At 42.2% G+C, this 27,513-nt stretch overlaps 1 protein-coding gene across 2 annotated transcripts in view; it reads left to right on the forward strand.

Moving 5' to 3' along the window:
• The window catches only part of LOC137353428 (kinesin-like protein KIF18B), a 97,480-nt gene that overhangs the window by 60,349 nt on the left and 9,618 nt on the right, over positions 1-27,513 (forward strand). For both annotated transcript variants that reach the window (XM_068019704.1, XM_068019705.1), the window contains 3 exons: positions 6,490-6,737; positions 21,805-22,402; positions 23,705-23,818. In XM_068019704.1, coding sequence (XP_067875805.1) covers positions 6,490-6,737; positions 21,805-22,402; positions 23,705-23,818 — 960 coding nt within the window. The remainder of the gene's footprint in view (positions 1-6,489; positions 6,738-21,804; positions 22,403-23,704; positions 23,819-27,513) is intronic.

A 27,513-nucleotide genomic window follows, 5' to 3' on the forward strand; every position in this document is an offset into this window, starting at 1 on the left:
ACAGCCTTCCTGGGAGGAGTGGTGATGCACTGCCTGCAATGCATTGGGAATAGCTTGGAGAGACTTGAGAATCTTTTCTGACCTATCATCGAGACTGGCTGGCCCCAGATGGAATACAATACTCTCCAACTATTAGCATATGATGTTGTGTTGTAAACATGGAACAAAGTCTTAACTCATGCCATAAATCAGAGGAGTCCTGATAGGCATTGAATGGCACTTTAATGTGATTCCTATCAGATTTGATTATTCCTGTGGCAATTCTGAGGTCAAATCTATGATAAAGACTGCCAACACCCATGTAAATCCTTACCATGGCATGTTGGGTCAGACACTAACTCCAAATAGTGCTCTTTCCAGACCTCGAGAATACACTGAAGGGCCTGTTAGAGATCGCCAGACTTGTCAGTCTTTGCCTCAAGTCCAGAGAAACCTATTTGACCATGATTGCCGACAGGTTTTATTCAGTGGAATAATGACTTGGGGTTCGTCTTATTTATTTGCATGTTCTTGCAGAATAATACAGCCCATGAATGCCACTTCACCACCTTAACGACCCTCCTGTTCTCACAGCATGTTGCATTATGATTTATCTTCGCAGTAAAGGCCTGCTCAAGTCACAAAAAAAAACCCGACCCGAAGCCGAGGGAGCCACATCGGACCCGAGCCCGACCCAGGTCACTCCACTTTCCCCCCCCCAAGCCCGACCCAACCACCGCAATGTTCCCTTCACTTATCTTCCGACTCCCAATCTTCAGGAAGCTGCAGCATGAGTGCAATGACGTCAAAGGGACACTCACACGCTCACTGCGCAGAGTCAGAGTTTCCCTGCTTGACGTCCCGAACTCGCAGCTCAGGTACGTTTTTAACTTTTAACACTTAATCCTGCAATTCTTGCTGTGTGTCCCCGACCCGGGCCCGAAAGAGCGGCCCGAACCCAACACGTCATCGGTTCCCGTCAGGTTTGGGTCGGGTAGCAGGCCTTTACTTCGCAGTAGCTCTTGATCAGTTTAAAGACGCTTGACATTTACCTCCTGACTTTAACCATAACAGGGTGTTGCTGAGTAAATAAAGTTGTTACGGCCAGGTGAAGGGGTGGGGTGGGGGGGGGGGTGGGGGGTGTCTCAGGCTCCCTTCTTGCCTTCCCTCTTATTTGACTGCAACAGGGTTTATTCCTTTTAAACAGTGATTGTGCTTACCACCTCTGAGTGTTCTATGTTTTTATACCTTTACTGTGATCATGAAAGAACCAATCGGAAAGGTTTCCTTGAATTTAAACAAGAAAGAGGTAAGTTTACTATACTTAACTCTCTAACCCCAATTTTAAAAATACTAAAACAATATGCTGCACATTCACGCACACATTCATATGAGAATCACACAGACACGCAAGATTTGGTGTTTGGATTAAAGTCCAGAATAAATGGAACTTAAATGCACAGTCTGTGAAGTAGATGACCCGGTAATCCTCGGCTAAAACTGTATTCTTGAAGTCCTCGCTGGTCAAAGTGCACTTTGTGGTTGGCTTGCTTTGTTCAGGGTTATCTTGAAGGCAGAATTGTAGTTGGCTCTCTTCCCCAGTCGCTGGATGTAGCAGTTTGTAAGCTTGGAGGGACCACAGTCACAGACATAGAAACATCGAAAATAGGAGCAGGAGTTGGCCATTCGGCTCTTCGAGCCTTCTCCGCCATTCATTTATGATCATGTCTGATCATCCAACTCAGTAGCCTGTTCCGGCTTTCGCCCCATACCCTTTGATCCCTTTAGGCCCAAGAGCTATATCTAACTCCTTTTTGAAAACATACAATGTTTTGGCCTTAACTGCTTTCTGTGGTAACGAATTCCACAGGTTCACCACTCTCTGGGTGAAGAAATTGCTCCTCATCTCAGACCTGAAAGGTTTACCCCATATCCTTAGACTATGACCCCTGGTTCTGGACTCCCCCACCATTGGCAACATCCTTCCTGCATCTACCCTGTCAAGTCTTGTTAGAATTTTATAGGTTTCTATGAGATCCCCCCTCACTCTTCTGAACTCCAGCGAATATAATCCTATCCGACTCAATCTCTCCTCATACGTCAGGCCCACCATCCCAGGACGGTTTTCAAGCTTCTTGTATTCTGGGGAGAGAGAAAGAGAGAACAAGGGAAGCATGTAGCTTTCTCTGCTGCTTCAGTCTCAGTTACTCTTTGTCTTCTGTGAGTGTAACAAAACTCCTGTTTTTTGCACAGATGGACAGACGGTCATATGGTTCTCTCAATCCCCTTTGTTTTTAATGAGATACAAGGTTCAGAATTGGCTCTACAGGTTCCAGGATGCCTGATAACTGAGTGGGGTTTGCTCTTTCAAAGTCAATGTGTCAGGATGGCTTTGACTTCCCTGCTGATGAAGCAATCCTAGGTAATTCAATTACTTAGAGCAAGCCATTGTTCTGGGTCCAGGCCTTCTCAGTCTCCTGGTATTTCAGATGCAAATTGCAGTGGCCATCTTAGCTGCTAGTTTTTTTTTAAAAGTTACTGTAGGACTTTTTCCATTAAAAGTCTAATCTAAGTTTCCAACCAATTAAATTAATATTTTTCATTTGGCATATGGGGCTTTCTTGGCAAAGTGATTGACAAGCTCCGGTATGTTCTTGATTTCATTCCTAGAGCAAGAAAATCATGGACCAGTTCATCGGCTATTGAGTATACTCTATTAGTGGTTACAAAGACCAATCCCAGGCATCATGGTTGACCGTAACATTCGTCTGGATGATTTTTCCTTCGCTGAGTCACTTGTAGCAAAAAGGCTTCAACTTGGCAGTCGCACTTTGTTCAGAGGGCAGTACATTCCCCAACACCTCTTGACAAAGAAAGTAACAGGCCACTGATCCAAAGTTTTGCAGAAAAATTAAATAATGCACATGGAAAGAACAGAGTGAACCAAGCTGTTAACAAACACACAATTGATCATTATCCCATACTGAACTTCATGCTAATGCTACATAATTGGTAATCCTCTGAAAGGATACAAAGAGCACTACTCCCAAATGGGATTTTCATCACCTTTGAAACGTCAGACTGATTTATTCCAGTTGCCTCAATGAAGGATATACATTCAAAATGTTGTCATAATCTGTCTTTTCTCTTTTCAGATGCTGACTGTCCTGCTGTGTGTTTCCAGTATTTTTTGTTAATTACTGTCTGATGTTAGCCTGGTTACAGACTAGGTAATGCCAAAGCCAGACTGACTCCTTTCCTCAAAGCCTGTCCTTTCTGGTTGAATCAGAATTAGCTCTAGTGAACAGCAGCCTGAACAGCATGTAAAGCGAAAAATACTGTAGCTGCTGGAAATCTGAAAGGAAAACAGACAATGCTAGAAACACTCGACAGGTTGGGCAGCATCTGTGGAGAGAACAAGCAGGTAACATGCTGGGTGTGGCCCTTTCTTCAAAAGGGGAGGATATTGCTGATGAATAAGCAACTGAATGAAGGGAACAGGGATGGAAGATAAATAAAATATCCTCCTCCTTCTTTGGCCTCCTTGTCTCGAGAGACAATGGGTAAGCGCCTAGAGGTGGTCAGTGGTTCGTGGAGCAGCGCCTGGAGTGGCTATAAAGGCCAATTCTTGAGTGACAGACTCTTCCACAGGCAGTGCAGATAAAATTGGTTGTCGGGGCTGTTACACAGTTGGCTGTCTCCTTGCACTTCTGTCTTTTTTCCTGCCAACTGCTAAGTCTCTCCGACTTGCCACTCTTTAGCCCCGCCTTTATGGCTGTCCGCCAGCTCTGGCGATCACTGGCAACTGACTCCCACGACTTTTGGTCAGTGTCATAGGACTTCATGTCGCGTTTGCAGACGTCTTTAAAGCAGAGACATGGACGGCCGGTGGGTCTGATACCAATGACGAAACAATGCATCCTTTGGAATCCTACCATCATCCATGCGGCTCAAATAGCCAAGCCATCTCAAGTGCCACTGGCTCAGTAGAGTGTATATGCTGGGGATGTTGGCTGCCTCGAGGACATCTGCGTTGGAGATATGGTCCTGCCACCTGAACCAAAGATTCTCCAGAGGCAGAGAAGATGGAATGAGTTGAGACGTCGCTCTTGGCTGACATACGTTGTTCAGGCCTCACTGCCGTAGAGCAAGGTACTGAGGGCACAGGCTTGAAACACTCAGACTTTTGTGTTCCGTGTCAGTGCGCCGTTTTCCCACACCTTCTTGGCCAGTCTGGACGTAGCAACAAATGCCTTTCCCATGCGCTTGTTGATTTCTGCATCGAAAGACAGGTTACTGGTGATAGTTGTGCCTAGGTAGGTGAACTCTTGAACCACTTCCAGAGCGTGGTCGCCGATATTGATGGATGGAGCATTTCTGACGTCCTGTCCCATGATGTTCGTTTTCTTGAGGCTGATGGTTAGGCCACATTCATTGCAGGCAACCGCAATCCTGTCGATGAGTCTCTGCAGACACTGTTCTGTGTGGGATGTTAATGCAGCATCGTCAGCAAAGAGGAGTTCCCTGATGAGGACTTTCTGTACTTTGGTCTTCGCTCTTAGATGGGCAAGGTTGAACAACCTGCCATCTGATCTTGTGTGGAGGAAAATTCCTTCTTTTGAAGACTTGAACGCATGTGAGAGCAGCAGTGATAAAAAGATCCCAAACAGTTTAGGTGTGAGAACACAGCCCTGTTTCTTCACGCCACTCAGGATAGGAAAGGCGTCTGATGAGGCGCCACTATGCTGAACTGTGCCTTTCATATTGTCATGGAATGAGGTGATACTTAGTAGCTTTGGTGGACATCCGATCTTTGCTAGTAGTCTGAGGAGACCACGTCTGCTGGCGAGGTTAGAGGCTTTGGTGAGATCTATGAAAGCAACGTAGGGTGGCATCTGTTGTTCGCAGCATTTCTCCTGTAGCTGGCGAAGGGAGAACAGCATGTCAATGGTGGATCTCTCTGCTCAAAAGCTGCACTGTGCCTCAGGGTAGACACGCTCAGCCAGCTTCTGAAGTCTGTTTAAAACGACTCGAGCGAAGACTTTCCCCACTATGCTGAGCAGGGAGATTCCACGGTAGTTGTTGTAGTCACCGCGGTCACCCTTGTTCTTATAGAGGGTGATGATATTGGCATCGCACATGTCCTGTGGTACTGCTTCCTCATCCCAGCACAGGCAAAGCAGTTCATGAAGTGCTGAGAGTACAGCAGGTTTGGCAGTCTTGATTATTTCAGGGGTAATGCTATCCCTTCCAGGGGCTTTCCACTGGCTAGAGAATCAATGGCATCACTGCATTCCGATTTTGTTGGTTGTTCGTCCAGCTCATCCATGACTGGCAGATACTGGGCTGCATTGAGGGCGGTATCGGTGACGACGTTTTCCTTGGACTACAGTTCTAGGTAGTGCTCCACCCAGCAGTCCATTTGCTTGCGTTGGTCAGTGATTGTTTCCCCTGATTTAGACTTGAGGGGGGGCGATCTTGATGGTTGGCCCAAAAGCTCTCTTAATGCCATCATACATTCCTCTGATGTTTCTGGTGTCGGAGGCCTGCATAGGTGTTGCCAGTAGTCATTTGCACAGCGCCTGGCTGTTCTTTGTGTCGTGCTTCTGGCTACTTTAAGTGCTATGGATGTTAACTCGCTGGGGGCTTTCTTGTAACATTACTATATTAAAAAATAGTGCCGTGCACTTAACGGCTATGACAGGTTCCAGCTCTTTAAAGTGAGATTGAAACCAGTCTGCATTCTGCTTCTCACGTTTGCCAAAGTTGGTCATTGCTGAGTCATAGATGGCGTCTCTGATGTGGGCCCACTTTGTCTCTACATCCCCTGCAGGAGTGTTTTGAAGGGCTTTTTCAAGTGAATTTAGAAACTTATGTAACAGCTGTGGATAAGAAATTCTGTTAGTGTTGATGTGCGGGTGGCCCTTCTGCTTGGAGTGCTGTAGCTACTTTGGTTTGAGTCTAACTTTGCTGCACACCAGGGAGCAGTCGGTGTCACAGTCCACATTGTGGAAGCTGCGTGTGATTTGGACACTGTTTATAGAGGCTCGCCTTGTGACGATGAGGTCCAGCTGGTGCCGATGACGTGACCTTGGGTGTCTCCATGAAACCTGGTGACGGGGTTTTTGAATATCCTATGAGGTGGTAAATAGGAGACCGTTAAATGGAAGAGGTGATTTAAGCACAAGACCAAAGGGACCATAAAGGGAAGGGGAAAATCATGTGCCAGCAACACCTCATTATTTAGATTTTACTATCAAGAATGTAACCACTGGTGACTGCTAATTAAAAGTGGAGAATGAGCAGCAGTGGAATGCCCTTCATTATGAGTGGTGGATGCCAAAATACTGGCAGCAGTTTGCAGATTAATGGCAGAATCTGATCGTGGTCAAACTGTTCCAGGGATTAAGTCCTGGCCTCCTGGAAAGAGGGGAAAGGGGTTGTGAAAGAGTCGGTTGTCAATAAATACATTTGAGTAATGAAACTGCCCTTTTTGTTTTTCAATTTCAGGTTAGTGACCACCCTGCTGCAGATTGTACATAAGCAGTTTTACACACTGAAAGAAGCTAACCTTGCAACCACAGAGGTGGAATCACAATTCAATGAGCTAGAGCGCCTCGTACGGGGAGAGAAAGCCGTCCTGTGGGCAGATCAAATAAACGCAGATGAATGTAAAGAGAATCAACAGTCAGAAATAACAGCTCTTGCTACATTTTCTAAACTACATTTTCTACCTGAAAACCTATTTGAATTTACTGGTAAGCCCGTTTCTTCCTTGCTTTGTATCCTGTGGTGACATCTGCACAAACCTAGACACAAGAATACATACACTACCATAGTTATATAGCTCCTCAAAACTTAATGCCATTGTTTAAAAAAAAATTTGCTTTTTCTATTCTTTCATTGTTGTGCTTTTCATTGTTTGAAATTAACTCCAGGTGACCTGTAATTCAATTCTTACTGGTAAATTTGTTCATCCTGTTTTTAACCATCATTTAATACTATGTTTTCCGATTTTTATCACTTACAAGTGGCTCAAAGGTCATTAGCACTGTTGCTTCATGTGGTGGTAATTTTCATTTGGAAGGTGCATCACTCTTCAGATCATGTGCCCACTCTTCCTCACCCTCATCCCACCCTCTTCTGTTATAGCTGCACTCACAGGGACAGGGTGAAAATAGCAGAGGTGACTTACTCAAAGAATGATAAATTCACTGCTTAGTGGCCATAAGCCCCACACTAAACTGAACAAACCCAGGCTCAATTCATGACAGAAACAAAATTAATTTAATTTTAGCATTCTCAGGCTGGCGATAAGATCATCAGCTAGAGTTTACATTCCTGATTTCTTTTTAAAGTTGAATCTCTTCTGAAAGTCTGCTTATTGGGCTTGTGAACTCAATATACTTAAATACATAGATTGTCAGTGTGCTTTGGTAGGTGCATATTTGCCCGTCCTCATTTCTGTTAATTATAGATGACCTAAAGTTATGGTGCGGTAGAACAATAAGTGACTGGTCCCATGCTGTGGCATTTTCTAGTAACCACAGTCGAGGCATTCTTTCAAATTGCCACCTTCATATGGTTCCCTTTAGCATGACAAATTTGTGAGGGTTAACAGTGCCCTGAAATGTTAATTGCAACACATTTAAAAGTGGGATATCTGTTTTCTGTTAAACATAAGAACTGCTTTCAAAATAGTCTTATACAGTTTTTAAGGGATTAACAAGGCTGAGGTAATTATTTAGCTAAGAATCCAGATCTTTCAAATTCATAACCTGACAGCAGGAGAGAATATTTATTACTGCAATTCGAGATGGCTCGTAGTGTGCAGACTTGCAGCATAGCTGCAGCTAATGATTGCTCAATCTTTTTAAAACGTGTTGTATAAATTTTAATCACTACCCTGTACTTATTGTACCGACAACAGCAGGAAACAACCAGATAAAGATTTAACTATTTGACTTTACGTTAATATAAATATGTGTTATTTACGTTTACCTTTACGTTAATATAAATATTGTGCTTGTTAACTCTTAAAGTAAAACTGGATTTTTCCAGGTACATCAGTCACTATAAGTCACAAACAAAAACAAGAAATGCTGGAATCACTCAGCAGGACTGGCAGCATCTGTGGAAAGAGAAGCAGAGTTAACGTTTCGGGTCAGTGACCCTTCTTCGGAACTGACAAATATTAGAAAAGTCACAGATTATAAACAAGTGAGGTGGGGGTGGGGCAAGAGATAACAAAGGAGAAGGTGCAGATTGGACCAGGCCACATAGCTGACCAAAAGGTCATGGAGAACAGGCAAACAATATGTTAATGGTGTGTTGAAAGACAAAGCATTAGTACAGATTAGGTGTGAATACACTGAATATTGAACAGCAGCAAGTGCAAACCTGAAGAAAAACAACCTGAAAAAAACAGTGGGTAAGCAAACTGAACAAACTAAGATGAAATGAAATAAATGCAAAAAAAGATTGTAAAAAATGTAAAAAGGAAGAAAAAATAACTAAAAATGAAAGTAAAATGGGGGGCTGTCATGCTCTGAAATTATTGAACTCAATGTTCAGTCCGGTAGGCTGTAGTGTGCCTAATCGGTAGATGAGATGCTGTTCCTCGAGCTTGCGTTGATGTTCACTGGAACACTGCAGCAATCCCAGGACAGAGATGAGAGCAGGGGGGAGTGTTGAAATGGCAAGCAACCGGAAGCTCAGGGTCCTGCTTGCGGACTGAGCGGAGATGTTCCGCAAAGCGGTCACCCAGTCTGCGCTTGGTCTCCCCAGTGTAGAGGAGACCACACTGTGAGCAGCGAATACAGTATACTACATTGAAAGAAGTACAAGTAAATCGTTGCTTCACCTGAAAGGTGTGTTTGGGGCCTGGGATAGTGAGGAGAGAGGAGGTAAAACGGGCAGGTATTACACCTCCTGCGATTGCAGGGGAAGGTGCCCTGGGACGGGGACGAGGTGGTGGGGGTAATGGAGGAGTGGACCAGGGTGTCCCGATTAGGCACACTACAGCCTGACGGACTGAACATTGAGTTCAATAATTTCAGAGCATGACAGCCCCCCATTTTACTTTCATTTTTAGTTATTTTTTCTTCCTTTTTACATTTTTTACAATCTTTTTTTGCATTTATTTCATTTCATCTTAGTTTGTTCAGTTTGCTTACCCACTGTTTTTTTCAGGTTGTTTTTCTTCAGGTTTGCACTTGCTGCTGTTCAATATTCGGTGTATTCACACCTAATCTGTACTAATGCTTTGTCTTTCAACACACCATTAACATATTGTTTGCCTGTTCTCCATGACCTTTTGGTCAGCTATGTGGCCTGGTCCAATCTGCACCTTCTCCTTTGTTATCTCTTGCCCCACCCCCACCTCACTTGTTTATAATCTGTGACTTTTCTAATATTTGTCAGTTCCGAAGAAGGGTCACTGACCCGAAACGTTAACTCTGCTTCTCTTTCCACAGATGCTGCCAGACCTGCTGAGTGGTTCCAGCATTTCTTGTTTTTGTTTCAGATTTCCAGCATCCGCAGTATTTTGCTTTTATTTTAGTCACTATAAGTCACCTGTCCAAGTTCATCGCAAATGTTTAGAATCTTTCCTTCAAAATCTTTGGACCATTCAAGACCAAAAAGCAAAAATATTTACACCACTTCTCTTAATTTGAATGTCTTTCTGCTGCTTAGTAATATGAATTATCCATCTCTGCATTTTTGCAATGCCATAGAAGTTAAAATCACAACAGCCACTGCACATTTGATCATTTTTAGGTGTCTCGTTCTTTAAAATCCTAAATTACATATGAAAGCTTAGGAACCTAAGAACAGGAGTAGGCCATTTAGCCCCTCGAGCCTGAGAGATCATGGCTGATCTGTGACCTAACTCCATATTCCTGTCTTTGTCCCATATCCCTTTATACCTTTGGCTAACAAAAATATCAACCTCAGTTTTAAAATTAGCAGTTGACCTAGCATAATTTGCCATTGAGTGAAGAAGTGTTTCCTAATTTCACTCCTGAAAGGTGTAACTCTAATTTTTAGATTCTGCACCCGAGTTCTAGACTCCCCAATTAGTGAATATAGTTTTTTCCAAACTACCCTATCTGTTCCCCTTAATATCTTGTAAACTTCAATCAAATCACCCTTTAACTTTCTAATTTCCAGAGAATGCAGCCCTAATTTGGCTCATCTCTCTTCGAGACACACTTGGCACATTTGTATGCCATTATTTTGCCTGGTATTTCAGCAAAGTACTTATGTTGAAATATTAAACCAATTTCACAAAATCATGTCAACTGTTCCTATGCTAATATAACACAATGTAATTTCTAGATTCATGTTTTACTGTCACTTTTTTGACCAAATATCTCACTCTTAACACTTTCTAATGTTGATGGCCATGGAGTGGGTATGATGAAGATTCACTAGAATGATGGATTTATTTATTTAGAGATACAGCACTGAAACAGGCCCATCGGCCCACTGAGTCTGTGCCGACCAACAACCACCCATTTATACTAACCCTACAGTAATCCCATATTCCCTACCACCTACCTACACTGGGGGCAATTTACAACGGCCAATTTACCCATCACCTGCAAGTCTTTGGCTGTGGGAGGAAACCGGAGCACCCGGCGAAAACCCACGCGGTCACAGGGAGAACTTGCAAACACAGCACAGGCAGTACCCAGAATCGAACCCGTGTCCCTGGAGCTGTGAGGCTGCGGTACTAACCACTGTGCCGCCCAGTTATAAAGAAAAGTTGAAATTTTAATTTTTCCTTATTTGAAGAATTGAGTATTTAAATCTCATGTTTTCTCCAATTTCAACCGTACTTACCTCAACTTACTTGCCAAGAATAAGTCAAAAATAGCCTCTCACTGTTGGCATTAGGAATTAATCTGGCACTTGTTGAATAAGAAATCTTGCTAATCTTTTCCCATTGCTGTTCTCTTACTTGTCTGATTAATGGAAATGACCCCTTCTTACAGTATCCCTAAGGCACAAAAAAGAATATTTTTCATCTAGCTTCTCTCTTGTCAAAAAAAAAATATTTTAGGCATTGAAGAAAATGGTCTCCACTGTGTGTACTGCAACACTCACCATCTTCTGTTCACATCAAGTCTTTTATTCATTTTGCCACTCCCCTTTTGTATCCATTTTTTCTGTCAACTTTATACCTTATTATTTTTCAGGATTTAAACAAATTTCTTCCAATTAAGGAAATTGAGGGGAAGCTATTGAGATCATTCCAAATACAATTGGATGCATCGATGGAAGTGTCAATGAGCAAGAGGGATTAGTTTAGGTAGGCACAAGAAAAGGCTATTCAGCCCTGACCTATTTCATTACCTCCGAATTACATTTCCTTGGGATCAAGGGATCCTTTGTATTCCATCCTTACCCCAACCCACTATTTTCTTTTATAAAATTGGCCTGTTAGTTTTCTCTTAGCAGTCAGTCACTTATTCCCATCAAGTTAAAATGCAACCAGTCTTTCCTATGCCACTATACCTAACCCCAACACTCCTTCTTATGAATTGATCTTTATTGATGACTAGTATCAGTGAAAGATTTTAAAATAATCAAATAATACATTGCAGTCATAACAAAGGGTACTGAGAAAAATGAAATGGTAGTCTTAGCCAAAGATTTTTATATCAGCGTTCCTTTCTTTGCTGGAGGATCGGAGGCAGTACTGAGGGCAACCCATAGACATTTCTGTAATTTAATTGCAACAATGAACTTCATGTATACAGTTTTAATTGGACCTTTAGCAACATATGGGAACTTTCAACAAATAATCAGTGCCAAGGCTTCGGGGCTTGCTTTCCTGGTTCATAATGTTGTTTTCCCCCTCCCAAAAACATCCCATTCTGCTGTCAGTAGTTACTTTGATTTCTCGAGAGCATGAATAATTTGGGCAATCTTTAACCTTGAGAACACCTAAATCTCTACTTGCTTGTTTAAGTAACAATGAGGATATAACAACAATCCAATGTTAAGGTATGATCCAAGGCTGAGTTTCCTTTTTTTCTTTTATTAACTGTAACTCTTGGGCATATAGTTAATTGCTTTCCCCTTTTTTGTCCTGTGTTACTGTGTTCTTGAACCTCATTTGCCACTCAAGTGCTTGGATATGAGACTAATTAGGCAATAGATTTAAGTAAAGCTTTTATATTCAATCATGTGTTGTAAAAGACATTCTTCCATTACCAGGAGATCAACTTGCAGACTAGTTAAATTTTATTGTAGAATGTAATGTAAATAGATGCCTTATTACAGCAGCTGTAATGTAATATTGCAACTTTCAAACTGAAGCTAAGGTGAGCTCACAGTCAGTACTGTCAGGTCAGTGATAGTAAAAATAGGGCTTCAGCTGAAACATAAAAGTGTGAAATTAAATGTTGGTGGCACAACTAATATGAAATGTACGAATAACTCCACTTCTTCCTATTCCAAGACCCCATCACATCTTTTAACAGCCAAAATACTCCAATCATCCAAAGAACAGTACAGCACAGGAACAGGCCATTCGGCCCTCCAAGCCTAGCTGATCTTGATGCCTGCCTAAACTAACACCTTCTGCACTTTCGGGGACCGTATCCCTCTATTCCCATCCTATTCATGTATTTGTCGAGATGCCTCTTAAACATCGCTATTGTACCTGCTTCCACCACCTCCCCCGGCAGCAAGTTCCAGGCACTCACCACCCTCTGTGTAAAGAACTTGCCTCTCACATCCCCTCTCAACTTTGCCCCTCTCACCTTAAACCTATGTCCCCTAGTAACTGACTCTTCCACCCTGGGAAAAAGCTTCTGACTATCCACTCTGTCCATGCCGCTCATAACTTTGTAAACCTCTATCATGTCGCCCCTCCACCTCCGTCGTTCCAGTGAAAACAATCCGAGTTTATCCAACCTCTCCTCAGAGCTAATGCCCTCCAGACCAGGCAACATCCTGGTAAACCTCTTCTGTACCCTCTCCAAAGCCTCCACGTCCTTCTGGTAGTGTGGCGACCAGAATTGCACGCAATATTCTAAGTGTGGCGGAACTAAAGTTTTGTACAGCTGCAGCATGACTTGCCAATTTTTATACTCTATGCCCTGACTGATGAAGGCAAGCATGCCGTATGCCTTCTTGACTACCTTATCCACCTGCGTTGCCACTTTCAGTGACCTGTGGACCTGTACGCCCAGATCTCTCTGCCTGTCAATACTCCTAAGGGTTCTGCCATTTACTGTACACTTCCCACCTGCATTAGACCTTCCAAAATGCATTGCCTCACATTTGTCCAAATTAAACTCCATCTGCCATTTCTCCGCCCAAGTCTCCAACTGATCTATATCCTGCTGTATCCTCTGACAATCCTCATCACTGTCCGCAACTCCACCAACCTTTGTGTCGTCCGCAAACATACTAATCAGACCAGCTACGTTTTCCTCCAGATCATTTATATATACTACAAAGAGCAAAGGTCCCAGCACTGATTCCTGCGGAACACCACTAGTCACACACCTCCATTCAGAAAAGCACCCTTCCACTGCTACCCTCTGTCTTCAATGACTGAGCCAGTTCTGTATCCATCTTGCCAGCTCACCTCTGATCCCGTGTGACTTCACCTTTTGTACCAGTCCATATAGATAACATCCACTGCCCTTACTTCATCAATCATCTTCGTCACTTCCTCAAAAAACTCAATCATATTAGTGAGACATGACCTCCCCTTCACAAAACCATTCTGCCTCTCGCTAATAAGTTTGTTTGTTTCCAAATGGGAGTAAATCCTGTCCCGAAGAATCCTCTCTAATAATTTCCCTACCACTGACGTAAGGCTCACCGGCCTATAATTTCCTGGATTATCCTTGCTACCCTTCTTAAACAAAGGCACAACATTGGCTATTCTCCAGTTCTCTGGGACCTCACCTGTAGCCAATGAGGATGCAAAGATTTCTGTCAAGGCCCCAGCAATTTCTTCCCTTGCCTCCCTCAGTATTCTGGGGTAGATCCCATCAGGCCCTGGGGACATATCTACCTTAATGCTTTGCAAGACACCCAACACCACCTCCTTTTTGATTATGAGATGACTGAGCCTATCTACACTCCCTTCCCTAGGCTCATCATCCACCAAGTCCTTCTCTTTGGTAAATACTGATGCAAAGTACTCATTTAGTACCTCGCCCATTTCCTCTGGCTCCACAGGTAGATTCCCTTCTCTGTCCTTGAGTGGGCCAACCCTTTCCCTAGTTTCCAGACTGAAGGCCATTTTGGAAAGCTCATCTGGCCACAGAAACTTAGCAGCTTTGTAGTCAGGTAACTGAGGTTACAGGTTCGGGTAACTCCTATCAACATGTTGATATGTTTGTAGCAATCTGCATGTTTCTGTGCTGCTTTACGTATAAGCTGACAAATGGGCTTTGTGCTGAAAAGGCAGTAAACTTGGCTGTCGTGATATAATTTTGCATGGTCGTCATCCCACTTGTATTCATGTAAGTGTTCTGTGATTATTGAAAAATAGCAAGGATAACTGGGCGCCTGATTTGGTTATTTTAAAATGTTAGCAAATTCTGTCACTATTCAATCTAATTTTGTATGGTATTTTAATATTGAGATAAAGATGGGATGGCTAAGGCCCCTGTTTTGATCCTTAGTCTGTGGTAAGTTAGCTGATCTCAGTTGATGCACTCTAATTGGCCTGAATGCCTTGGGGAAATGTCAAAGAGGGTCAGCAATTTGGATTGCTATCCAGAGCCCCCTTGCTGAGAGGTGAATTTGTGGATGTTAGGTGAGAATGAGATTGGGCTTGGTTCTGAAGCGGTTGACAGGCACTGTCTACCCTCGCACATTGAGAGTTGGGACTTAGAAGGCATTGCAGGGTACTGGAGCATTGATTCATATGCTCGTGTGTCATCTGTGGTTTTGAGTATGTTCTAAAGCTAACGTATCATATTAATGCCCAAAATCAGACTGTATTGGCCTGAATTTTTCCAGCTTGCTACCAATCTTGACGGCAAGCTTCAAAGATGGCAGGACACGCACAGGAATTACTCGGTGGAGCCGCCACGATATTTAACATGGCGACGTATTTACATGGACAAGGTGGAACACCCACTGCCAGTGACCTAGAGGGGGTGGGTACTCAGTCCTCGGCAACGGCATCTGGTGCCACCGCACAGGCACTGGCTCCATTTTTAAATGACTTCCAGCCCATTAGTTCAATTAAAATTTTTTAAGTAACAGGACTTGAAAAATTAAAATGAAAAATTTATTAAAAGTTTCAATCCCCTCTCCCACCCCTCTCAATCAGTAAACAATTTATTAGTTGCCCTTTACCCCCCCCCCCCCAAAAAAACTGATGTTACGATCCCAACCTTACCCCCCCCCCCAAAAAAGGTTTATTAACTCTGACCTTTACCCCTTCCCACCACTCCCTCGACCAATCAAAAAGGTTTCACCATGCACCCCCCCCCCCCCCCCCTCCACCCTGAAAACTGAAATCCTCCCCCCTCTTCACCATTCTTCCGTCTCAGATATCCGAACTGAGATCTGAAAGCGCGGGAGTTCCGGCAACCAGCTGGAATATTGCAGCAGGACGGCCAGCGCGATGAGGTAAGTATTTATTCATTAATTAAAATAAATTTGTTAATGAAGTCTCGTCGCCGAACGGCAGGGGGCCACCACGAGACTACAAGGCCTTGCCACCGCCAGTAATGTGGGGCAGGGCCTTCCCAGCCTTGAGGTACATGGCGGGCCTCTCCTGGAGGTATTTTCCGGCCCCCCTACCCCTGCCATGACCCCCAATGTCGGGGGTCCGGTAAAATTCAGCCCATTATCTTAATGTAATGTTTAGTATTTTGTCTTTACAAACTTTTAAATCTTTTTGAAGCTAAGTTGGCTGAACCTTTTCCTGCTGAATGGATGGTCCCGCTTTGCGTTTACAAATTTGTAACAAATGGCTTTTAAAAATGACTCAATTTTGATGTTTTCAGGATATGCTCACTGTGAGTTAGTGTGAGTAATGATGCAAAAATTTAGGGGTTCCAGCAGATAAACAAGATTGAGTTACCGCCTTATTAGTCACTGTAAAAGTTGTATTTTTTTTTAAACAGACCGAACGGCTCAATTTATTTTCTAATGTTAATTCTGAGTGGTAGTGGAAGTATTTTATAAATAGAAAAGGTTTAATGTCACAAAAATAAGTTATATTGTGGCAGTCCTTTCAGCCCTGCATTTGCATTCAAAACAGACATTTGTGACAAAATTCCCCTTCCCTAGCTGTAAATCATCTTGTGTGAAAGCTACCTTGGGCAGTGTCAGCCCAGTTCCCACAGGCGCAAACTCGCTACACAAAAATGCAGTTAATTTGCGGATTCACTCTGGGGAATGTGTGCTATTTCCTTGCTCTTTAAGCACAAGTTTAACCAAAAAGTAAAGATTTGGTGAATTGAGGGTTGTTAGCTCTGGCACCCATTGTTTACACCAAGAACTTCCACATCAGATATGGCATTATCAGTTGCAAATTCAAGTTCCTTCGTCTGTCTCATCAATTACATCAGCCATATCACCAGAAGGCTACTGTTTACAGCTCCAATGTGGCATTTTCCAACACCAGCCATATGGCATCTCTGAGTGAGGTTTATTAGTGCTAAGGTACGGCTACTTTTGTGTTGTGACCTGTGCCCTGTCTGCCCCCTCAGGTGGATGTAGAAGATTTCATGGCACTATTTCAAAGAAGAGCGGGGTGTTCTTCCCGGTGTCCTGGCTAATATTTATCCCTATCCAGCATCACTAAAACTAAATATCTTGTCATTATGTCACTGCTGTTGATGGGAGTTTGCTGTGTGCAAGTTGACTGCTACATTTCCTAGTTACAACCATCACGGCACTTCATTGGTTATAAAGTGTTTAGGAATGTCCTGAGATCATTAAAGGCACTATATAAATGCAGGTTTGTTCTTTTACCAGTTATTGGCTTGAACTTGTCCAAGCTCATTTTATTTGTGTCTGCTTGTTTTGTACATAGGTTCTAGAGATAAAAGCCCACTATCCAATTGCCATCTTTAAATTAAGAAAAAAAAATTGCCATGCTTTTGTTAGAGCAGACGTATTTCACAAGCAAGTGTGATAAGTTAACTGCAGTTCAAGACCAAATTACAGGGAAATTAAGAGCCTCATGTGTTTGAACAATTCTCATTGTTTATAATTGTCGAAATAGCTCATGTTGTGGTTTTAGTTTAAATAAAAGTTAATTGCAAAAATTGCCATTTAATTTCTAAAAGCATGTAATCAAATAATGCAACAACACAATCCATAATGCAGGGTTATAAATGCTCATTTTAGTACTGTTCTGTCATTGAAATGCAACATGACATTGACATTTTATAAATGTCATGCAAATAAAGAAATGCTAAAATTGGACACAAATGTTCTACAGTAGTAAAACTTTGCCCATTTATGAAGCTTTTTGTACATAATTGCAAATGTCTCTTTAGTTGCTCCCTCCCTATAGAAATAAAGTAAAACCTGCATTTATATAGCACCTTTCATGCCCTCAGGACATCCCAAAGCACTTTATAGCCAATTAAATGTTTGAGGTGTAGTCACTGTAACATAGGAAACATGGCAGCCAATTTTCACACAGCAAGATCCCACAAACAGCAATGTGATAATGACCAGATAATCTGCTTTAGTGATGACCAGATAATCTGCTTTAGTGATGTTGGTTGAGGGATAAATATTATCAAGGACACTGGTGGGAACTCAACTGCTCTTCAGAAAATAGTGCTATGGGATCTTCTACGTCCACCTGAAGAGACAAACAGGGCCTTATTATCGCATTCGAAAGTTGGCACCGCCAACAGTGCAGCACTCGGTACTGCGCTGGACTTTGTGATCAAGTTTCTGGAGTGAAGCTTGAACTCACAATTTACTGATTTGGGTGAGGGTGCTACCACTGAGCCACGGCTGATATGTAGCTTAACCTGCAGTTTGTCTTCATGCTAAAATATGTCTTTGTGAAAAGAATTGTGACTTCAGTTGAAAATAATGTGCAATCTGAAAAGCAAATCAAAGGACTAAAATGTTTACAAAAAACACACTGCGTTAAGACCATAACAGTTCAGTGAGAAAGTGCAGGCTCTGAACGGCTAGTAGTTTGGTTTGTAGCAAACGAATTGCTTTTGGCAATTTCTTCATTAAGTATTGACCCTTTCTGTTCGTAACCTGTTATTCCTGTTTGCTGTTGCATATTTAGTTTAACCAACGTGTTTATTAATCTATATAAGAGCTCTCGAAATACCAGGTGTGCTCCAAGTAATTAAGCAGCCCAGAGTGGAGGGATCAGAATAAATTAGGGCGGCGCAGTGGTTAGCACCGCAGCCTCAGCTCCAACGACCCGGGTTCAATTCTGGGTACTGCCTGTGTGGAGTTTGCAAATTCTCCCTGTGTCTGCATGGGTTTCCTCCGGGTGCTCCGGTTTCCTCCCACAAGCCAAAAGACTTGCAGGTTGGTAGGTAAATTGGCCATTATAAATTGCCCCTAGTATAGGTAGGTGGTAGGGAAATATATAGGGACAGGTGGGGATGTGGTAGGAATATGGGATTAGTGTAGGATTAGTATAAATGGGTGGTTGATGGTCGGCACAGACTCGGTGGGCCGAAGGGCCTGTTTCAGTGCTGTATCTCTAAACTAAACTAAAACTGGTTATGCAACAATTGCAAACTTGCAAAGCAAAAAGCCCTGGGGAAATGGGAACCAGGTACTAATTTCTAATTTTAGTGGGGGCCAATTGTTCTCTTAGTGTAATTTGGATAAATTTCAACTTGCCACCCGCAACGAAACTGGCATAGTAGGTCAGTCACCCATTTCTTTTTAAAGATCTAATTTTCATTTCTAATAATGTGATATTCCATCACAAGTGGCTGGTTAAAAATCTACCCCATACAATGAAGGGGGTCATTCTCACTCACTGGACGTGAGTCTCCCACAAAGGATCCTGTACAAACTTTAGGCAGCTTGCAATGAGGTGAGGTTGTGGCTTGTGGCATATTTTTTCATCAAACCATTGCTTCTGGGCCAATGATGGGCTATATGATATTCTACCATTACAATGGCTCTTGATCCTCCCAAGAGGTTGGAAGTACTGCAATTTAGGCCCTTTGCTTTTCCTCAGCAGCTTTCCTTCCCTCCGCAGTTAGTAGGGTGCTGCTTCATGGATGAGTGGATAGCAGGTTCTATTTCAGCTGCAGAAGCAAGAAAACTGACCGCATCATCTGCTGTTAAATTGGCTTTATCAGCAGTCAGACAGACCCAGTCCCAGCCTTCACGGTTGTTAATAACATTTTAAGTTCTCCATTATCAGATCTTCGCAATTAAATCTGGTATTTTGTGACTGATCTGCTGGAGAATTCTGTTATCAGCACTTCAAGGCAACCACAAGCATCGTTACTGTAAGTCTTTATGTGGCTTTAATAGAACATGCAGTGTAGAAGGCATAGTTCAGCCCAGTAGACAACAGTCTGAAAGTGTTTTTGTATTTTGCCAGCAAACGAGCCTCTATAACCACAAGTACCCTCAGGCATTAGTAATTACACAATGATCTCATATGGGTTGTTACAGACTTCCAGGACTTCATAAAATCGACCACAGCTTCATGAAATAACCATCAGCTAAATATAAATTTAGCTTCTTATATTTTTTAATCAATTTCTTCTCTCCAGAAGGAGCCAGATCCTGCAACATGGGAGGCCCATAGGCACTTGCAACTCTCCAGTTCCTCACTCATCCTTCGTATATGAGTCTAGACAGAATGGCAGCTACCTATTTGACCTTGGAAGGGAGTTGGGGAGATGGAGGGTGTCATAGCTAAGCACAAGCTTCTTGCCTGATATTCACATGTATATTTTTCTATCAGGAGCAATAAACCTTACTAGCTTTTCCAGGCCAGTGATTGATTCTGGGACCTTCCAGTCCAAATGGTTCTGTATAGCACCAGGAAATGCATAAATCCACCAAGTGATCTAAGTAACCTGCTTTATTGTCTATAGGAGAAATATTGACTGCAACTCTGTCAGTAATGTGATATGTACACAGATTACTTTTTTTTAAATGCTTGTTCATTCATACTGAAAACGGGCATTTGTATCCTGTATCGACATGGATAATGAGATGCCATTTAGGGAAGGAAATCTACCATCTTTACCAGGTCTAGCCTGTATGTGACTCCAGCAATGTTGTTGACTCTTAACTACTCTCTGAAATGGCCTAGCAAGCCACTTGGTTGTATTCATGAAAATGGCTCACCAACACCTTCTCGAGGGCAATTAGAGATGCGCACAAAATACTGGTCTTGCCAGCGATGCCCATATCCCGGGAATGAATAAAGAGAGGTTTTCAGCCTTTGCTGACCTAGATCAGTTTGATCTTCACTGTTGTACAGATATTGTGCTCATTTGGGGGAATTGGAATTGGCACTTGCACAGTGTTATGTTTACGCTGGGTTGCTAGATCTTTTTATATACTATCTGATTTATCTCAGAGAAATGCAGATATCACACTTGTATTAAATCACCAACTGGTTTATTTACGCACTTTAAAATATCACAACACTTACAAGATCTCAGTACAGTGTCTTCTCAGAACAGCCATTGTTTAGTAGAACATTCTAGCTGTGTCTTTTAGTTTCAGTTTCAAACTCTTAAGCTCCACCCATAGGCTGTAGCAATCAAACACAGTGAACACTGATCAATGGACAGTCTAATACAATCAAGCCCAGATCAATCAAACGTTACACACAGGAGTGTGTAACACATAAGTTGTCCTGTTCGTTCTACATAACGATAGTCATTAAGTTATAGGCACTTTATGGATATGTTGTTGAACTCTACTAGTTTTTTCAGAACTAATTCATTTTGTACAGTAATCACTATCTGTGTTCCACATCCTACTCTAGTGCACTTCTGTTCTTCCACTGCTATTTGTAATTATTCTTTTACTTTTAAATATTGAAATGAAAGACACTTAATATTTCCTTTCATATTCTCTGCACTTTCTGTAGATAGAGAGAAACTATTTCTTGTAGGGTATCAAGGGGACATAATAAAATTGGAGCTAGACCATAAAGGAGTGAAATCGGGAAGTACTTTGTCACACAAAGAAATTGTGGAAATCTGGACCTCTTTCAAAAGGCTTTGGATGCTGGGTCAATTAAAATTTTGAAGACTGAGACGTGACAGATTTTGATTAGGTAAAGGGATATGGAATTGAGGTACAGATCAGTCATAATCTGATTGAATGGTGGAACAGTCTTGAGAGAATGAATGGCTATTCCTGTTCCTCTGTTCAATTGTAAAACTAGAGTATTGGAGTCCCAGCTAGAACATCAAAAATTTCAAACTCTGTATTAGTAACTACATAGATGAAGTAATGAACAACCAATTAAAACGCCTGAATTTGAATCCCACTATCAGCATTTCCCTTTTGTAGGATTGAACCAAGAGTTGCATGGATTGTAGCCATCACAAACCTCATGGCCTGTACAATCCCACCTTTTAAGCCCAGGAAGAATATTGTGGATGATTGTTTGGTAACATTACTACATAAAAACACAGTGAATACTGATGAATGGATAGACGAATACAATCAAACCCAAATCAATCAAATATTACACACAGGTGTGATAAGTTTTCCTGTTCGTTCTGCTTAAAAATAGGCGTTATGTCATAGGCACTTTATGGGTATGTTTTTGAATTCTGCCAGTTTCTTCAATAATGTTTTTTTTTAAATGTAAAGGCTTACTTTTGTTCTCCTATCTTTCAGCTCCAGCTGTAAAAGAAGATGCAGCTACACAATCAACTGAACAGATTCTGTTAGAGGCTAGTACAAGGAAACGGCGACCCACAAAACGGTGCCTAACAGAGTTCAGGTCACCACCCAACCTTCCTCAGAGAGAGCGGTCGACACCAATAAAGAGAAGGCGAACAAAAGATGCGATTCCCTCAAGTACTCCTTCGACACCTGAGTTACGAAAAAAACGCAACAAAAGGTCCAGAACTGAACCATTGACCATTGTGCCAAAAATGTGCACGACGGGGACCCAACCGTTTTCAAATCGGAGCAATATGCTTGACAACGAAGGAACTAAATTTGTGACCTCAATCCAACAACGCATCAAAAGAAACTGTCCACTATCTGTCAGCAAGAAGCGGATTGTTCCATCCATCACCACTCCCAAATGTCGTAACTTTCCCATGGCGTCGAGTAGTCATAATTTGAATGAAACCTTTGAAACCACAGATGCAGGTGATCATGCTTGCTTAGATGCAACAATAGCTATTGGTCCATCCGCTGTTCAGAGGCCAGAAGCCACTGTGAGTCATGACGCCCTTCTACAGACAAACAGTTCATTTTTTCAAAGGTTTGCATATTTTTATTAGCCTTTCTTTACTCTGCTAAATTTGTGTCCTGTTGAACTTCTACTTGCCAGTGCTGCTACAGTTCTCTATTTAAGCCTTTTCCCAAAACTTTCATCCATTTTTCGTCTCATGACATTGACCATAGTGCCTTCCAACCAGCAAACACATTGTTGCATTGCTTTTGGAATTTTTCAAACTCATTCTTTTTTTCGTGTCATTGGTAATCAAGGCCTTATCTGGTTAGATAAAAATTTGTAGCAACTCTTGACAATTAACTTCAGTTGCAGTGTCTTGATAGCCGACAGCTTTGAAGAGTGTCATGGCTGCTTGCTGCTATTCAAGAGTGAAACACATTGAAAATGAGCTCATGCTGATGGCCATATATCAAAAAAAGGACCAGATGATTAACTGCCAAAATGCAAGTGCAACAAACCTGCTTTAGGAGTTGGGAAGTTGGTTGTTAGGTGCCCCCACCTCTAAATTCTCTTAGTATTCTGTGAAGGGATGTTGTCGGAGAGCAAATGTTGGCAAATGGAAGAAATCCTCATGTTTGCTTTTTTTTATGGTAAATAAAAGATCTTTATACCCTACCGTGTTGTTTTGCAGCCTATGCACCACAGTATTCACATGTCAATTTAATAACATTTTTTCAAAACCAAGGATTTCCATTTCCATTGCTATCTATAAGTAGTGGTAACTAAGATCTACCCAACACTGAGTTCCACTGAAATCAAATGGAAAGTTTGCATTCATTTTAGTATCCAGACACAGTTAAGACAAATGATCTGCACCATTAGAAAAATAATTGCATTTTAGATACCAGGCATGTTTATTTTTCTGCCATCTAAACAAATCAGAAGCAAAAATAAATTTTACAAAGCCAATATTCAAAAGATTTCTTCCATTTCGTATGCTACCTGCAGCATTCTCTATTTTCCCAGCACTGTTGTTTGAATCTGTACACCCAGGAGATGTATGGGGTGAATCCAGAGCAAGGCTTTATATGTAAAATGGGAGAAGGGAAATCACATAGCTATCATAAGAAAAAGTTTTTGAAAGGATACTGTGCTGTGATCTTTGCCTCATATTTGGGTGTCCAAGTTCTGTTATACGTGGAGATTAAACTACATTCAGAGAATAAGAAAAAGATGCAGTGAAAATGTAGCTTATTTTCTTCATTTAGCCTTCTATCACCCTGGCCTGTATATCGTTTCCTGGTTGAGAGGGTGGCCGAGTCATCTGCTCCCAGGCCTTTTTTTTTCCTCCATTATCCTCAGTACTGTTGTTTTATTTCATACTTGCAGGTTGGGGCTGCCACAGTTTACATCTCAGAGCCAGCCTGGAGCACTGTTCACTGCCAGAAATCCATCAGTGACTGCCACCAGGTCGACAGTGCAACGGAAGAGAAGATCTTTAAGGTCTGTCAGCTGCAGTTGGAATTCATAGCTGGCTTTAATTTTGAAATTATGTTCAAGGTTCCTACAAATTTTTTTTTTTAAAGGATTAGTCTTGAACCAAGAAGCTATTGTTAACTATTGCAAAAAGTAAAAGAAGATTAAACGTGCTCTTTGATTTTTTTAACTTGTATGTTTAATGTAGCACTGCTGGCATCATTAATAAACTGGTTTGAGAAATAGACTGAGTCAGTCAGTGAGGGAGCTGCAGTATCCCAATAGTAAACCAGCAGCATTAGCAACTTTGAGCATGTAGAAGCAAAGTGTATATTTCCAAAGATAAAATACTGTTAATGGTAAGTGCATATCCACGGATTAGGGATGGCAGTAGACCATTTAGCCCATCAAGCCTGCTCCAACATTCAATCAGATTGTGGCTGATTACCAACATGAGATTTATTTGGAATGTGGAGAGAATCCTGTTTATAGAGCATTGTTCAAGTTTTGCACAATAGCCATTTCTTTTTGGGTAAGATTAGGGTGAAATTAAGGCCAAGAGCTTTCCTGGCAACATGTCCACTTCATAACTGGTGTCTGCAGAATCCGTGTCGTCGGGCACTAATCACTGAGCTGCTGCATTCTGTTGGGAGAATTTGATAGACGCCAATGTAATGAGCAAGTGACACAGTTTTCTTGATCTGTCTTCAACTAAAAATACTACAAAAAAAACCAAGAAAAAATAATGGAATTATAGTTGATAGTAATTTGTTTCATTTTGTATTTTGAAAAATGTCTATTTAAAAAAAAAAAATTCTGTAAATGTAATCGCAGATTTTTTAAAAATGGGAGTTTGTAACCATCCTGACATACATCAAAAGCTAGCATGTATAGAGTCATAAAAAGGTTACAGCAGGGAAGGAGGCCATTTGGCTGATAATGCCCATGCCAGTTCTCTGTAAGGGTAATTTAGCTAGTTCCACTCCCCAGCCCTTTCCCTGAAGACATGCAGATTTTCCCCTTCAAGTGCTTATCCATTTCTTTTTTTCAAAGCCACGATTCAATCTGCCTCCACCTACCTTTTCAGGCAGTGCATTTCTGATTCTAACCACTTGCTGCATTTAAAAAAAGTTTTTCCTCCTGTCACCTTTTGGTTCTTTGTCATTTGGAGATGTCACAGAATAAAAGGGAACTCTAACAGTTGTGGTAAAAGACAAAGCCTTAGTCCAGAGAGTGTTACCAACGGAATAATGAACAGCTTGGTCCAAAAGCAAAACATGAAAGACAGGTTTAAGACAGGCACATGGTTTAAAAAAAAGAACAAATTTTCAAAAAATAAATACAATTTTTAATTGAATGGCAGTCATGATCTGAAATTGTTGAACTCAATGTTGAGTCCTGAAGGCTGTAGAGTGCCTAATCAGAAGATGAGGTGTTGTTCCTCAAGCTTATGTTGAGCTTCATTAGAACACAGCAGCAGGCCAAGGACAGATGTGGGTATGAGAGCAGGGTGATGAATTAAAATGACAAGTGACTGGATGCTCGGGATCATGCTTGCGGACTGAGTGGCGCAAAGCGATCACCCAATCTGCGTTTGCTCTCCCCAATGTGGATGAAACTGCATTGTGAGCAGCAGCATACTAAATTGAAAGAAGTACAAGTAAATCGCTGCTTCTCCTGGAAAGTGTGTTTGGAGCCTTGGATGGTGAGGAGAGAGGAGGTAACACCTGCTTTTTTACCTCCTACGACTACATAGGAAGGTGCCGTGGTAAGGGGATGAGGTGTTGTGGAGGGAACGGTCTCTTGCTATGGCTTTCAGATTCAGTCATGCATAGTTTGTGTGTATTATGAGCAGTACTTGTGCAGGTGGATGTATTTATTGCATGTGTTTGAGTCCTTTATCACTTCGTTTACACCAATCCTGACTCTGCTATTAGCAGAATTCTATACCAATGTAGCTGGTTCAAGAGTTCACCTACCTAGGCTCAACTATCACCAGTAACCTGTCTCTAGATGCAGAAATCAACAAGCGCATGGGTAAGGCTTCCACTGCTATGTCCAGACTGGCCAAGAGAGTGTGGGAAAATGGCGCACTGACACGGAACACAAAAGTCCGAGTGTATCAGGCCTGTGTCCTCAGTACCTTGCTCTACGGCAGCGAGGCCTGGACAACGTATGCCAGCCAAGAGCGACGTCTCAATTCATTCCATCTTCGCTGCCTTCGGAGAATACTTGGCATCAGGTGGCAGGACTATATCTCCAACACAGAAGTCCTTGAAGCGGCCAACACCCCCAGCTTATACACACTACTGAGTCAGCGGCGCTTGAGATGGCTTGGCCATGTGAGCCGCATGGAAGATGGCAGGATCCCCAAAGACACATTGTACAGCGAGCTCGCCACTGGTATCAGACCCACCGGCCGTCCATGTCTCCGTTATAAAGACGTCTGCAAACGCGACATGAAATCGTGTGACATTGATCACAAGTCGTGGGAGTCAGTTGCCAGCATTCGCCAGAGCTGGCGGGCAGCCATAAAGACAGGGCTAAATTGTGGCGAGTCGAAGAGACTTAGTAGTTGGCAGGAAAAAAGACAGAGGCGCAAGGGGCGAGCCAACTGTGCAACAGCCCCAACAAACAAATTTCTCTGCAGCACCTGTGGAAGAGCCTGTCACTCCAGAATTGGCCTTTATAGCCACTCCAGGCGCTGCTTCACAAACCACTGACCACCTCCAGGCGCGTATCCATTGTCTCTCGAGATAAGGAGGCCCAAAAGAAAAAAAGAAAAAGAATACCAATGTAGCTAATACAGGTTTGGATTTGCAGTGAAATTGATGATGGCTATTGGGTCCCAGTTAATTTTAGGAACTGCTACCACTTGCACAGAAAAAAAGCACCCTAGTGACGTTTATAAAAACAGAAAGTGTTGGCAATTATTCATTATGTCAAAATGAATTTATTTTCTCAACATGTTGGTATTTTTCACATCTCTCAAAGATGATATTTTTTCATACAGACCAATTAATAAGTAATCTTGCCCAGATGCATACCAGTCTGCACCATGTGCTACTTTCTGGAAGAATATTTGGAAACCTCACCCTAAAAATTCTCATGGGTTAAAGAGATTGTTGCACATGATAAAGTGCTGATTTTAACTGTGGAGCATGTCATCTGGCTGCCCTCCTAGTCAGGAATTGGAAGAGTCGGAGGGCAGTTTAGTCCAGCTCTCATTCACCCATAGTATGGGTCCATTCATCATTTGAAGAGCAGCTGACTGCAGTTTTTTCCAACAAGTGCAGTGGTGCATTTGATCAGTTCAATACTGAAACATAATATTCCTAGTTACTAGCAGCAGGTTTAAAATATGTAAACGTTTCAATAGTTACTGCAACGAGCTGAATCTGAAAGCCATAGCAAGGGGCCGTTCCCTCCACAACACCTCATCCCCTTACCATGGCACCTTCCCATGTAGTTGTAGGAGGTAAAAAAGCAGGTGTTACCTCCTCTCTCCTCACCATCCAAGGCCCCAAACACACTTTCCAGGTGAAGCAACGATTTACTTGTACTTCTTTCAATTTAGTATGCTGTATTTTTCACTCACAATGCAGTTTCCTCCACATTGGGGAGACCAAACACAGATTGGGTGACCGCTTTGCGCCACTCAGTCCGCAAGCTTGATCTCGAGCTTCCAGTCACCTGTCATTTTAATTCACCACCCTGCTCTC

The sequence above is a fragment of the Heterodontus francisci genome, chromosome 41 (assembly GCF_036365525.1).
Source record: "Heterodontus francisci isolate sHetFra1 chromosome 41, sHetFra1.hap1, whole genome shotgun sequence".
Lineage (NCBI taxonomy): Eukaryota > Metazoa > Chordata > Chondrichthyes > Heterodontiformes > Heterodontidae > Heterodontus > Heterodontus francisci.